Source organism: Haliaeetus leucocephalus, unplaced genomic scaffold (assembly GCF_000737465.1).
Source record: "Haliaeetus leucocephalus isolate CR32 unplaced genomic scaffold, Haliaeetus_leucocephalus-4.0 Scaffold173, whole genome shotgun sequence".
In the NCBI taxonomy this organism is placed as follows: domain Eukaryota; kingdom Metazoa; phylum Chordata; class Aves; order Accipitriformes; family Accipitridae; genus Haliaeetus; species Haliaeetus leucocephalus.
Window position 1 is genome coordinate 14,879,561 of NW_010972609.1, and position 15,101 is coordinate 14,894,661.

Genomic DNA, 15,101 nt, shown 5'->3' on the forward strand with positions numbered 1-15,101 from the left:
CGCCAGAGGTACATTTAATGTAGCAAAATGACACTTAAAAGCAGGTGTGGTTTACCCTGATTTTTCTTGGTACCGTTGTGGGGCGGGGGGGTGGTGGTGAAATAAAAGGCCAAACCAGAGCAGAGGCACTGGCTCCGTAGTTTCAGTGAATCCAAGCAGGAATGCTGACTGACAACAGCTGAGGATCTGGAACGATTGCCTGCAATGACAGCCACTGCTGCTGGGGGGGGACCTGATAGCTCCCGGCATCCCAAGGCCACCAGTTGCTCCAGCATGGCTTTGCAAACCGATCTGTCCCGTACTCTAGATGCAAATATTGATGAAATGCAGGTGCTGTTCAAACAGTTTTATTCCAGGTTTACGGAATCAAAAAAACCCCTCAAGAAGATCTTTATTTCTATGGAAAAAGTAAGGGGGTTACTTTCTTGCAACTGAATTACTGGCTTTTCATCTCTCTCAGTGGGATTTTACTCTTTAAGAGGTAAACAAACAAACCTATATTGACAATTAGCTGTAAATAGCCGAAGGAGGAGACTCCAAATTGTTTGTATAAAACTCCACCGATGGTTGGGCCCACCGTCTGGGTCAAGGGCTGCACCGAGGCGCAAATCCCAAGCATGGTACCTAAGAGAGAAGGCAGAGACATGCAGATGGGTGAGAGCAAGTCTTGGGACGGAAAAGCGGATAAGAGCATGTGGGATCCCCTTCATCCCTGATGGTATTCCCCCACTGTAGTAGCAACTCACTTCAAATAGTCTCTTGCATTAATTTATAGAGGTCCAATTAGGGTTTGTTAAGGCTAAGGACTCCTGGAGGGACTAGTTTCCACCACAAGCTCTTCACTGAGTGGTCTGGATAACCGTAACGCTGCCTGAAAGGCAAGCTGGTTCTCAACACTGCCTTCACCAGGGTCCAAGGATGCCTTTGGCCCCAGAAGATGCTTCTGAATGTCGCACCCAACAGGGCTGGTAACTACTTGCATGGCATTAGGGATGGAGAGGTAATTTCTAGGGTCGTGTTTGAGACTTCCAAGAAAATCACACAGATTCTTCCGATATCATAATTACCTGAGACATCCCTGTTCCACCTGAGCTGCTATTGCCATTTATTCTCTACTGTGGGACAGAGGAATAGCTTTCGAGGGCTTAGCAGCAGCGAGAAGCTTAGGTCTAACTAGGTCTTTAAGAAAAAATAAATAAAACCACAGATAAAGCCTGAACCCCCTTGAGATACTCCCCACCCCACCCCCCTTTGCAAAAAGAACGGATATTTCAATTTGGATGGAAATGCAAGCCCTTCGCCTGGTTGGGCTGGTTCCCTCTCCAGCAGCTTCCCCATTTGCATCGTTAACAGGAACCCAGCGGACAGGGAAGCACCTCCAGTTTGGCAAAGGCAGGGTTTTTTTTCCACGCGCAGACGGATGGCCAGGACGTCCCACGGGATGCAAAGCTGGCTCCCATGCACCCGCCACGCTCTTTACCCTGCGGTCTTCGTGCAGGACAGCTATCACACTCGGGAAACAGAAAATAGCTGGCCGGCGAGAAAATCATTAGCCCCCAACACTGGGAGGAAGGGCAGGCTGGCAGTGTATACAAGAATCTTGTGTCCTGCTCTGAAGTAACATTTGCAATTATTTTTCTTACTATCAGTACGATTATTTGGGCTGTTGGCATCAATTTTCCACCAAGGCACGTGTTGAGGCATTGTGACCGCACAAGACCAGCAGTGTCTGGGAAGGATGAGGAGGATGCTGTCCCGCATGTAAGAAGATGTGGAGCCAAGTGCGATATTTAATGTGGGTAGCCACAGGGAAATGATGCCCGGCTTCGAGAGAGAAGAGGCAGCCAGGTGTTCACGTAATGCTGGCCAGCAACCGCTGGGCTTTTATCAGCATGCTTAAAATACTTGTGCAATGAGCCCAAGCCGAGGGCGTAGCCGTGCGGAGAGGGAAATCTCCCAGGAAGCGCTGCCGAGCGCTCCTCCCGCGCATGGGAACACAAAGGCGATGGGTGGGACCTCGCCTTGACCCTTTGCCAATGGGAACCATCCCACAACCACCAAACTTTCTGGGCAGGTTTTGCAATTATTTTTTCCCCTCTAGGTATTTGAATTAAACTAATTACTACGTACAACTGCCGAACTGGCTCTTATGATTGAGGAGGCACTTTTTTCCTTTCCTTTTTTTTTTCTGGAGCAGAAATCAATCCTCTTAAAAGGCCAGGCTCTCCCTCTGCACTTCTCCAACATGTTGCTGAGAAAGATAATTTCTCTTTAATGGGCTTAAATTAGATCCCTCGTGTCAGACACCCTCGAGCTTTGGGACATTGTAAATCTCAGCTCTGCAGTGTGGCCCTAGCTCTGTTGCAAAGCTGCGCATGTGATGGATCTCATTTAAGGCAAGAGCTTTAACTGGGACAAGTCATCACCTCAGCAGAAAAATTCCTGTGTCACTTTGCGCAGCTCTGCCAACGCACATGCTCACCTTCTTCATCACGGCTATCCTACTTTCTGCACCTTCGCTGCCCTTTTTTCTCCCTCTCCAGCTTTCCTCCCCCCTTTTCCCATACCTGGCATGACCTGACCTGGCCGGGAGTCCATCCTGCCCTCCTGCCCCAGCCCTCCTCCCCTCCCGCAGGTTTCAGGGTTGGGTGCTGGCAGCTCCCCAAGCCGGGCGGCTCCGTCCCTGCTCCCACCCTCCGCTGTGCTGGATGCCCTGGCTCGCTCTCCTTTCCAGCTCACATCCTGTTGCCGCGCTCAGATGATGGTGCTGGCCCAGATCAGCCACATGCCCGTGGGGCAATCGCGGGGCCTAATTTAATGATTAAGTCATCACTGCCAGCAGCTGCCTTCGAACCAGCAAAGCCTGAGCAAAGCTGGGGGGTTCAGTGTACCGAGCCCTGCCTGGCTGCAAGATCTCCTCCTAAGGTTTTGCGTCTGATGTGCAAATAAAATCACGAAACTTGGGCCCGTTATGCAGGGAGGCTCTGCCGGGCTTCCTCCCTCCCTCCCGTGAGGGTGGGGGGCTCTGTGCAGAAACAAGACCTCCATTCTCCGGGAGGGACCAGCGTTGACAAGGAGTGCTTGTCCGGATGCAAGTCCCCCTGGGCTGGGGGCTGCCCTCCCACCAGCTCGCACGCCCAGCTGAACAGCACGCGCACGTGGGGCAGAATTTTCCCTTCCTGCCTTTGAAGATGAGGAGAGAGGAAAAAAAATATCAAAGGGAAACGAATGAAATCATTTCCGCTATCTGTGCTTCAGTGCAAAGCCCCAGCCAGAAGCAAAGAGCAAGTGGCAAACTCATCAGCTTCGGTAGGAAGCGACCTTGGATCGGTCCTGAAAGCAGGATGATGGATGCAAGGGATGGGGCCATCCTACGTCCCATCGTTCCCTTTCCGAGGCACCTATTTAAAAGGCAAGGATGGTGACTCAGTGTCTAGCAAGGGCGGACAGGTTATCCTCCTGCAACGCCCCATCCGTTCCAGCCCTGCGATGAGGCAGACACCTGAGCTCAGCCCAAACTCCAGCTCCTCAGAAAGCCTGTCCCTGGCCCAAAGAAAAAAACCCTCCATGGGCTCTGCCGGCCCAAGGCTGGCAAAAACATCAGGAAAAGACAGCAGCAAGGCTCAAAAGTGATGTTTCCAAAGGCAAATTCTCAATCTGTGATTTCCTTGCATTAACGAAAAGTTGTTCCAAGCTAGCGCTCAGGTTTTTGATGCAGCGACAGCGAGGCTTTTTCATAAAGCCACATTTCCAGGCTTTTAGAAAAGTGGGGCTTTCTAACGCGCCACCAAAATGCTCACTTTGCAAAGCCGGTCTTGGGCTTGCATAGGAAGGAGCAGCCTTTTAGCTGCTGTACGGGTGGAGCAGCCGTTGCGGGGTGCCACCCACGGCCAGAAACGGATGGCAGGCATTTTAATAGCCACGTTTCTCTGCGAGACACCCACGCTGTCACTGCTGCAGCTGCTGTGGAGAGGCAGCTCGCCGGCTCTGCTGCGTCAGGCATTCCTGCCTTCGCCCTGGCCCCTGCCTGAGTGCCTCCAAAACAAGCACAAAACCATCAGATGCCTCTTCCCTCGGAAACATTGCAAGGACAAAGCACGGTTTGAAAGGCGAGGGCCAGGCGGGAGTGGCGGAGACAGGGTTTTCCCCCAGCGTCGTGATCCTCCGTGCCAGTAGCATCCCTCCTTGGTATGCCCAGTTTCGAGCCAGCTGTAACTCTGTAATTTGTAGTAGCACTTGGCTACATCAGCCCAGGACGGACGGGCAGGAGAAAGCCCTGGACAGCCCATGGTTCCCCCAATGTCCCGCAACCCCTGCCTGACCATCTGCACCACCCCGTGGGCTGCCTCTGTCCTGCCCTGCTGTCCTGCCCTGCCATGCGGGGACCGTCCATCCCACCGAGGCGCACGCTGACCTAACAACATACGCAAGTGTGGAGCAGAGTGAGGCAACTAAACCCATTTTCCTCTCTGAGCAAAGCCTGCGTCCGGGCTTTAAAAGCCAAGCAATGCTCTGATTTTCCTCACAAAGCCCCTTTGAGAAGAGACTGGATGGATTCCAGCTTGGCTGTATGTCCCAAAGCCGCTTGGTGCCCTTCCCCCCTGGCTCTCCCTCCTCGCATGAACATCACTCCAACTCATGAAACAGCAGATTTTCTTCCCGGCTGAGCGGAGGGGCTGAGACATCCCCAGTCCTCACCTCCCTGGGAACTAAGTGGTCCACCCAGGTAGAAGTATATCGCACTCAGAAATCACAGGCTCCCAGCATTTTTAGGAGATGTGGTGGTCAGCTCTACAAATAAACTGCTGAAGTGACATTTAGAAAAGCTCTTCATCCAGAAGCATCTCAAAAGTGCTTTATAAACTTCACTAATGGGCTGTGCAAACTATAACTCCCATTCTCGGTAGGGTCTGTACAGAGGTATCTGCTCAGATGGCAGCTAGGGAAGATGAAGGGTGCAGGCTGGCATCCCAGAAAGGCTCAGCTGAAGTACAGAGAGTCTCAGGTACCTGGAGAATGCAGCTCTGGGAGCAAACCCTGAAAGAGCTTGAGCAAAAGACATCAAACCAGGTTAACTCAGCTCCATCCCAGGACAAACTCAGCAAAGGTCCCATGACAATAACATAGGCATATATTCTTCAGCAAAAGAACTAAAAATGCAGGCATAAAGATTTGTGTGTCTACCACTGCATTTCAGCCACCTTGTACAGAGAAATACAGTAACTCTTTGATTGAAACATGGCCAAAATGTAGGGAGGGGGGCAATTACTGCACCAGGCAAAGCATGTTTCCAAAGGGCAAGCCAGAATACCCTCCTGAGATGCCCTAAGTTAAAAGATGTGAACGAGCAGCCATCTCAGTCACCGTCGTGGTGGAAAAGCAGCAGCTTTTTTTTTTTTTTAACATATCTTGGCTTCCCATGGGAGGGAGAGTTTGGGAGAGCCTTCCCTTACTGCCTCCACCACCATGGATGTCAGCAGGTGGCGGGGGACTGGGAGCACTGGGTGGCAGGATGCTTGCTCAATGCTGTTCAAGCTCATCCTGTATTAACACCACCGGTCCCCGTTCATCTGCTCTGCTGACACCCATCGCATGCAACCGCCAAGGCAGATCTCCTGGGGAATTGAGCATTTGCCATGACTGTGCCCCTGAGCTCGATAGCGGTGGTGTGAGCTGGGAAGAACCTGATGGACTCAAAACCGAGAAAAGACCAGTCTGATCTTTTTTGCCAAGTCTTACCGGTGTCGGAGGAGGGGACGGCCTTGGTGAGGATGCTGTCGGTGATGGTGCCCAGCGTGCCGAAGGCAAACACCATTGGCACCGCAACGATGCAGTAGTGCCACACGGTCCTCATCAGGGCCTAAGGGACAGGACACAATGGACCATGGATCATTAGAGAGCACAAGTGGTGACTGTAGCAAGAAACAACCTAGAAAAAACGTCATAAGTCAAATCCATGACTTAGGTAAACTGTGGGAGCTACAACTGATACATGATGGTGTGGCTTTGGCCATTGCAGGGTCTTTCAGAGCCCAGCATTTGTGTGCAGTGAATTATTCCAAGCATGTAGAGCAAGTAGCAAATGATACCCTCCAACGTGGCAGCACGTTTCTCTGGCACTGCTGTGGGTATTTTTAGCATCTGGGAATTAGTGATGTCCCCGCACCCTTCCCCTCATCTTCTGTCTCTTGTCCAACTCCTAAGGAAATGCTGAACAGCAGATGCATGTGGTGTACTTCAGGAAGCCTCCATTACTTATACAAAACAGCCTAGAGAAGGCATTTCAGTTCATTATCATAAATAATTAAAACTAAACTGAGCTTGTCAAAATAAATGAGCGCGCTGCATTATGTAATGCTGTACCTTTGGGATTTCTAATCCTGTTCTGCTGCTTCCTTGCTAATAAATTCATGGAATTCAGTAATCTGGAATAGGTCTTCTGGCCATAAGTGCACATTAGTGAGCATAATTAGGGAGAGTAATGATTTTGTTATTGCACATATTCTTAGTGGAGACATCCCTCCAGCTGTTTAATACTGAAACAAAAGCGGAGAGGTTCCCTAAGCCGTGGGGCTAGAGCGGCTCTGGGCTCATTCACAAGCCCTGCTGGTCAAATGAATGGATTTCTCTGGGGCATGGAAAGGAAATTCCCCCTTTCTTGCAAGTCTCCTGCCCTCACCCATGGCTGAAGGTGTGTTATTGTGGCTGGAAAACATTTCTGTCACTGGTTTAGCCAGAAGTTTCATTCTCTGGAGTTCTCTTTCCTGAGATCTGGTCCCTGCCTCTCGGCTACAGAAGATGGAGAAGCCCAGAGACATTGCTCACTAATGACTTGGAAATATTGAGGTTTATTCCTAGTTTCCCCCAAGAGTCACACACAGCCAGGTTTCTCTCCTCGGAGAAGCTCTTTGCCTAGATTTTGGTTAAGATCTAGGCACTTCTGATTAAGGAACCAGAGAACAAAGACAGAGGAACAGGTATTTGGTACATAAACACTCAGACGGAGGGAGAATAATTCCTTGCTAGGGCAAATGTCATTGCAGGACAACATTGCAGAGCTCATAGGAAAAAACAGCTTTAACCCCCGCCCCCCTCCCCCCGCTTTGTACGAATTCCCTCATGGGCTGAAGCAAGTGGGCAGAAAAGAGCAGAGCTACGTCTGCGCCTCCTGTAAAGCCGGGGGAAATGGCTCCTCGCTCCCCTGGCACTCGGAGAGGACGGAGCCAGGCAGAGCCTGGTCTCTGTTGCTCCTCAGCTGCTGGGTAGGTAGCAGGCTTTTTGACCTGAGCAGATCTGAAGGCATTTTTCAGGTGCGGGAGGCAGAACCAGGAGTTTCAGCAGACAGGCTCAAAAAGCAAATGCCTGGGAAACGCAGGCAGCGAGGCAGGACGAGGCACAGCGCGCCTTCAAAGAGAAAAACTTCCCTGTCGCAAACGCCAAGCCCTCCTACACCCCTGCCCACATGCTCCCAGCTTCCATCTGCAGATCAGACACTGGCTCTCCCCTCCTCTCCTTTTCCAGGTGTTACTGCCGAGCTCCCAGCCCACCCTTCCCTTCTCCAGCTGCTGATTGCTGGGAACATCCTGAAGCCTCTTCCCAGCTGCACTGCTGTCTGTCTGTCTGCTGCTACTGGTGCCAGCCTTCCAAAAAACACTTCAGCCCACCTCCCAGCGATGTGAAGGTGGGTTTTGGAGTGTCTTTTATTAACAGCTAGCCTTTCTCCTCGCTTCCACCCTTTGGGGAGGGGATCTGCTTCATTTGGAGGCCAGATGCAGCAATGGCACAGTGGGCGTGATGCTCCTCCACCAGCGGCTGTGCAGGATTAAAAGCTTCACGCATTAATCTCTGCATTTGGGGCCTGCTGCTGTGACAGCACTCATCCCCACCGAGACGGAAAGCCACCCCAGAAACGGATGTTTTCTCGGCAGCCGCTCAAACAGAGCGCTTTTTAATAAGGCGTCCCTGGCGAAGAGGATCGCAGCTGCGTTTGCCTATGAATAGTTCTCATGGGAAGTCATCGCTGACCCTTGTCCCCCGGCCCGTGCTGTCAGGATGTCCACAGGCCTCTGGGCTTGGCGTAATTGCCAACTCCAAAACGATTTCCCTTCTTGGCTCCCCTCCCCGCGCCGCCGATGTGAGCCTCCCCGTGCTGGGGCATTAGCCGCTGCAAGCCGTGCCACCCCATGTGCCCCTCCACTGCCACTGAGGCTTTCTCTTCTACTTGCAGCCACCTCCAGCCTTCCCTCTCAGTGAGACCTCAGTGCACAAAAGCCATTTACGCCATGTTGTTCCTCTGCCTGATTCCCATGGGACCGGACTTTGGCACAGGGAGCCGGTCCCAGCGGCACCCCGCCCTGCCCCTGGGTGGATGTGCTCAGGTCTCCAGATGGGCCAGGTCCACCTGGGTCCCACCTAATTGCTCCCACCCTTGGCCAAAAAACCATGGTGAGACCTTCAAAGCCATTCCTAGGCCATGCTCAGGAGCACCAAGCCCTGTGCAGATGTCCCATGCTACGGGGGCACATCGATGCCAGCCAAAACCACATGACACCAGCCGGGAGGGTCCCTTCCCAAGCATCCTACCACCTGGCAGCATCTCCGCAAGCCCCGAAATCCCCGAGAGGGGGGCCACGCTCCATCTGTAGAGCCAACCCTTTGTCTGCATCCATCCTCCTCCCTTCCCAGCCTCAGATTAGCTAAGGTGCGTAGGTGCCTCATCTCATCCGTGTAGCTGGGAACCACGAGCCTCAATACCCTCCAGGATTTGGCCCTGACCTCCTTGTGGCTGCAGCGCAGTTGTGGGAACGGCACCCATCCTACCCGTGCCGCCGGGAGCACCGGCACCCCGGCAGCACAGCTCGAGGCCAAATCCTGCAGGGAATGTCACACGGCTGACACAGCTCGACCATCCTTTGGGCCCACCTTGCTAATGGGGACCAGTGCGCACCATTCCTCTGTCCCCGTGGTCTGGGCAGATCTATCGGTTCCCTGAGCGTGGCTTATCTGAGCAAACACAATTACCGGCAGAGCTGCCTATGTCAACTCGGTTTTCCAATTACCTTTTGAGATTGGCATCAACTGTCGCCCATGCAGACACAACCAGCGACGGGTAACGTCACTTATCCCAAAACAGAGGAACAAGATTATTGCCTTGCTACCTCCTTCCCCGAATACTCTCAGCTTGGGGGAATTAGGCAAAAATAAAGCCCCAGAAGAAGAGCACACAACCTCCACTGTCTCGCAGCAGCGTACAACCGCAATGATTTTCCCCCCCATAATCTTCATTTACTTTCTGGGTAGTTCAGGAAATGCAGTCGCTGACAAGACCGAGGGCAGGATTCCTATGCAAAGCCAGTGACTCAGGAGGGACTTAACAAGTTTCTGTGTGAGATTAATTTTTTTTTAAATCCCAGTAACTATTACTCACACAGCTCTTTATTGTTATTTGGCGCGGTGCTTTATGCTGAGCGTGGCTCTGTTTGCATAGAGGCCCAGGAGAGCTGGTTTCGCCCCCAGGGACCACCCAGCAAAGCCAGCGGTGGCATTTCAAGGGGTAGAACTTGCAGCCAGGTCTCACGGACCTTGCGCCGCTGCATTATTAAAAGGCCCCATGGATGATTTCACGCTGAGCCTTACCATGCCTAGGCCAACGCCGGCAAAGATGAAGACGCTGAGCCTGAGCAGGGTCCTCTCTGTGCAGTGGTTAGTGAGTTTTCCAGTGACCAGACCCTGGACAACCTGGGAAGGAAGCACACGAGCACTGTTAGGCCCACTATATAACAATTTAAACAAGCTCAAACGAGAACTGCTGCAGTGCTTCAAGCAAAGGGTTATTCCCTCGCTTTTTTTGGAGTAAAAGGGACCTCGCTGTCATGGTAAATGGCTGGAAGACACGATCCATTATTTCAAGCATTTTGCATCCTAGGGATAGATCCAACCCGTCAGCTGAAAGTCTTTACTCAGGGTGTACACCTGAGTTTACCATCACTGCCTACTCACCAGCGGTGACTGAAACTTTCTAAAGATGCTTGCAGATACAAATGAATTTTTCTAACTTGTGCTGTTTTTGTGAAATACAGTTAATGCTAAGGTCTTCATCCTTGACAAGTCCTTCCAAAATAAAACTGTACATTTGTATGCAGAGGAAGAAAATGCCTTCTTTCCTGTACCTTCTCTTGCCATTATTTTAAACTGTAAATATACAAATTGGGCGGTTCATCATTTTTAGGCAGGAAACAAGTATGACAGACATGCTAATACCCAGCCCCAGCAGTACATGCAGACGTGAAGGACGGGGAACTGGTTTTACAGATTTTAAATAAAAACTGGGGAAGAGGGGGAGGGAAGGAGGAGCAAAAAAATTTAAACTCCAGGAAGTATTTGTCTTTTCCAGCACTTTGCAGAGCAGAGATTCCTTCTTTTATTTCTCTGTTCAGCATCTCCCATACTTCAGGTGATGCCGGCCCAAGTGGACATGAGAGGACAGAGGCTGGAAGAGATTACTGTGAAAATGAAACCTGACTGAGTGCATTTTGGGGGAGGGACAGGTAGGAATCTACCAAGTTTTCCCTGGCTTGAAAAGTTGGTTTGATCCAAGAGAAAACCCCTTTGACTTGAAAGAAGAGCTCTAGTTCAAAACGCTTTGTTTGGTGGGATGGCTTCATTTCAATGGCAGTCCATCCTGGAGAAAACCTCGGTGCCCTGCTTGGACCTGGAATGATGCTACGCCATGCTCATCCTTACTGTGTTAGTCCTAAGGATGAAACCCAAACTCAACTAAAAGGAAATGAGTGCAAAATTAATAAGAAAGTTATTAAAAAGAAAGGAAATACTAATCTACGACAAGCAGTCCAGAAAAAGCAATTTAAATACTAAAACTTAAAAAAAGCAAAAAGCAAACAGCAATAGAGTGAAAATAAAGTTGCCATAAAGAAAAATAGCTACAAATTGACTGTGTTTCCAACAAGCTACATCTTAATGGAAAAACATCAAAATTCAACCCTTCACTTGGCTTCGGAGCACAGGCAGTTTTTGACACGAGGGCGCATTGTGCCAAGCAGACATTTTGGTTCCCAGTAAATGCTTTTCCTGCCTCCTTTTTGTCCCCATCCCCACCCTTGGGCAGGGCTTGAGAGCTTGGGTCATGTGTGCCCGGCCACCGTGTGACAGTGGGACAGGCCCTGTGTGTTTCTCCCCGGTCATGTCACCCGCCGAGCGGCCTCGGGGACACTAGTGGACCTGCTGCAGTGGAATGCTCGGACGATGCATGGGGTGACCTGAGTCATCCCGGCTAAAAGCCCTGCAGCGGACACGGGAGGAGGCAGATACCAGCCCCAGTGGCTCCTACTCGGGGGGTGGGTGGAGAAGCCGCTGAGTAAGGCTTCATTAAGCTGAGTGCTCCTAAAACAAAGAATCATCATTAACTTTTTGCAACTTCCCAGTCCTTTCTGCCGGCTCGGCCCAGCCAGGTCTGTGCTGAGTCACACGGGATGGGGGCTGAGCCCCATCGCAGGGCATGGCTTGACTCAGCGGTGGCATCACCCGAACCCCAGTTTGGCTCTGCTGAACCACAGGAGGAAAGGAAATGTTTCTCAATTTGCCCGGACTTGAACAGCATATGTAATTGGGATACACCATGCAGGCGCAGCCTGGTCCCTGCCCTTCCTTGAGTCATTGGGGTATATCATCAGCAATGTCCCAGAGCAGCCCGGTCTGATGGCCACGGGAGTGGTGTACCCAAAAAGGTCTCCGTCACTACACGTGAGCACCTAAGAGCAGGCAACGAGCACCGCTGCAGCAAAGCCAGGCTCTGAGGAGGCAGGACCTGGAGATACGCAGACTGGGCTGTCCCCAGAGTGAGCGGGGCAGAGAGACGGTCCTCGTGCCAAGGCTGGCATTCAGCACGAGCTTCCCCATCACTCGGACTGTGGCAATACGAGTGCCAGGTAAAACACCACTGCTGAACCAACTGACTCAGCGATGGGACTTTTTCCAAGGGCAAGCGTCAGCCCAAGTCACCTGCTTTCCTTTTGGGGCTGAGCAGCTATCCTTGGGTTATACAGACTGCAGCTTCCCCACTGGTTCTCTGGGCTGCCGACTCCCTCCCCAGCACGGTCTTTGCTGATCCAGCCATAAGCCCCAGGCAGGCAAGGCCCATCGTCTTGATTTTGGACACAGCGCCTTGATTTAGGCGCTGGATAATGTTTCCAGTCACCAGGAGCTCCAACCTCACTTCCAGTCTGAATTTAGACCTGAAAAACCATTACTTCCAGCCTGCAGTTTTCCCTGGGCGCACAGTCCCCCAGTTTGCATGAACGGCAGCCACCTGCACAGGCATCTTTGGGAAGGAGGAAGCGAAAGGTGGTTCATGTGTGCTCTCCCATGAAAGGTTTTGGACGTGTGCTGCCATCGGCAGGGGGTACCAGGGCATCCCAGATGACTTGGCTGTCGCCACTCCCATGGACAAGCCCTGGTGGCACTGACAATGCAGCAACGGGATTTATCCTTATTTTTATTACTGCTGGCATGTTCTGGGCTTTTTCCCTCACATGTAACCTCCCCTTGAGATCGACTGTGAGGGGCCTTCCCCTCCTGCATTTCGTTTTGCCTGGATGGTGCTTGCCTTTGTAACCTGACCTCCTTTGAAGTCGGGGAAGAGCCAGTGTACCTGGCTGGAATGCCTTCTGTCATCAATAAACAAAAGAGAGAGGAAATTGTTTGCAAGTGAAATAACAGGCACTGCCTGTGGCTGTGTACACATGTCACAGGAAAAACCAACTCACCTTTTTTTTCCTCCCCCCCTCCTTCTTTAAAGGCAAATAAGTCTCCCAATAAATGCATAAGAACAGCCAAATCTCTCCTTGTCGTTATGCTGGATTTGCCAAACTGGGGATTTGTTACACTAATTCAGCTGATCACTTAGAAAAATACTCTACCTCTACCACTGTATTTGATTTCTGGGAAGGCAGCAGCTCCCATGTGCTCAGAAGAGCCAATTACCCACTTTATTGTTAACCTCATTAACAAATTTCAGGAATCCCTTTCAGGATGGAAAAGATTGTTGCTGTTCGAAGGTTTGAGGTGCTAGTTTTTGGAAGACTTTTGAACAGTGAAGCACTAGCCTTGCTGCGTGGAGCCACTGCTGAGCAGGACTGGCACCTGCAAGTAGCCAACCTTAGGTGGAGGTTAGAGGAGTTACGCAGATGCTCGGCTGGTCCTATGCACTTAGCGGATGCAGAACTGTTTCTACAGATTCTTCCATCAGCACCGATCGAAAGCCTGACAGAGCCCAGCAACAAACTAAATTTCTTTTCACCCAACAGCCTGGAAATGAAAAGACGTGAGAAGGTCGGACAGGCCCGCGCAGCAGGCCAGATAAGCTGGTACAGCCTAGCAGAGAAGGTGCAGAGCCCCATCCCTAGCACAGATAGCATGATTCACATCAGAGGCAGCCTCCCACGCACCGGACCCATATCTCTTGCCTTTGAAATTGTGCCCGGCTGGCAGTTCCCAGGGCGAGCGCAGTGCCGGCTGGGGTGGGACGCGCGGGTGGGCACCGGCTGGGGCAGACCACAGAGGGCAACAAAAATCACGAGGCTTTTCTGCATAGGCTGAAGTTGGTGCAAAACCTTGGGTGGGGGAAAAGGGAGTTGTTCTACTGACATGGTGATGCCAGAAAGCGCTTGAGAAGTAGTTCAGGTCTTGCAGAGGAGCAGGAGGATGGTGGGACTGGAAGGAGAGCTGATGGTGAGGACCAAACTGCTGAAGGCAGCACTTTGCTGAACAGGGGGAAGAGGACCGTGTGTTTTGCAAACTCCAGCCTAATCGCTTTCTTTCCCCCTCCAACCCACTCCCCTCCATAGATTTAAATCCTTCAAAGTGAGGAAACTGGAGAACTTTCTGTTTGTTGTTGCAAGGTCCTTTCACCAAGTGGGTTTTCCCCCTAGGCATACCTGGCTGTAATTAAATCCCTGGCTCTTTAATCATCTCTTTTGCTGTGCAGAGGAAAAAAAAAAAAGCAAGAGGGACAGACTGGTGATAAGATGATACGCAATGTAAATCTCTCCTCCAGGAATCTCTCTCATCTTTTCAGGATCACTCCGTACCAACTTGTCCCTCCAGAAGCTGCACAGCTAGAGGTGGAGTTTGTATAACAATACACATTTAAACGCAGTAAATAGAACAGATGTCTTATGATTTCTTGATCCTCAGGGTTATAAATATCTACCCCTTTGTCCCACCCAGAGTTTTTGTTTGGTGCGTTTTGCTTTGGTTTTTTTGGAGAAAAAGTTCTTAAAGGAAAGCTTCCCCCACCCCCTCCTGCGGTTTGAAATCTAAGCATCAGATGTGACTTTAGATATCAACCAGGGACTCCAGGTATTTCACTTGCCTAATCCTCTGACGGCATTTTCCAAGCCAGATACTGCGCCTGGAAGTTATCCATGCTACTGCTCTCGCAACTCCAGAGCCTAGGCCCGCTTCTGCCCATTATGCAAAGTTAAATTATTTTAACTTATTATGAAATTAATTATTCTCTGGAGGGAGACTGAATGGCATCTCACACTCCCAGGCATGCACTATAAGGGAAATTTTGTTTGCATGGCTTCTGAGATGAGAGGACTCTGGAAGCCCAGCCCCGGAGGACAGAGGGATTGTGTCCCTGATGGGCTCTCACACCTCTTGCCTGGAGACCCACCAGCAATCAGATAAACATGCTTCAAACATATCATGAGCAAGGGAATCTCTGCAACACAAGACACCAGGCACAGAGGTACCCCTCCCGCTGTCTGCCTTCCCCTCCTCATTTTGTTATCTCCCACCCAGCTCCTCCTCCTCGACTTATGCTGGCACAGTCCCAGCTCAGCAGACAGCCCCATGCTATCAGGGTGCTTCGAGTATCACCGCAGAGCCCTGGATTGCTCGAATTACCCCCCACTTGCTATTTTCACTTCCCCATCAGCCCACTCCAGCCTCGGTCATATTCCATTTTCTAAGCAAGGACTTTGTTTCCTCCTCAGACAGCTCTTTGTCCCAATGCTATGACACCGCCTTCCCGCACACCCTTCTCTGACGTCATTTGGCCCTTTCCGACCCACAGGCGA

At 51.2% G+C, this 15,101-nt stretch overlaps 1 protein-coding gene across 1 annotated transcript in view; it reads right to left on the reverse strand.

Annotated features, from left to right (window-relative positions):
• Positions 1–436: 436 nt before the first annotated feature.
• Positions 437–15,101, reverse strand: part of SLC22A18 (solute carrier family 22, member 18) — a 60,121-nt gene continuing 45,456 nt past the window's right edge. The window contains exons 8-10 of the mRNA XM_010563937.1: positions 9,637–9,738; positions 5,740–5,860; positions 437–624 (exon numbers count right to left, since the gene is read on the reverse strand). Of these exons, the coding sequence (XP_010562239.1) occupies positions 437–624; positions 5,740–5,860; positions 9,637–9,738 (411 nt within the window). The remainder of the gene's footprint in view (positions 625–5,739; positions 5,861–9,636; positions 9,739–15,101) is intronic.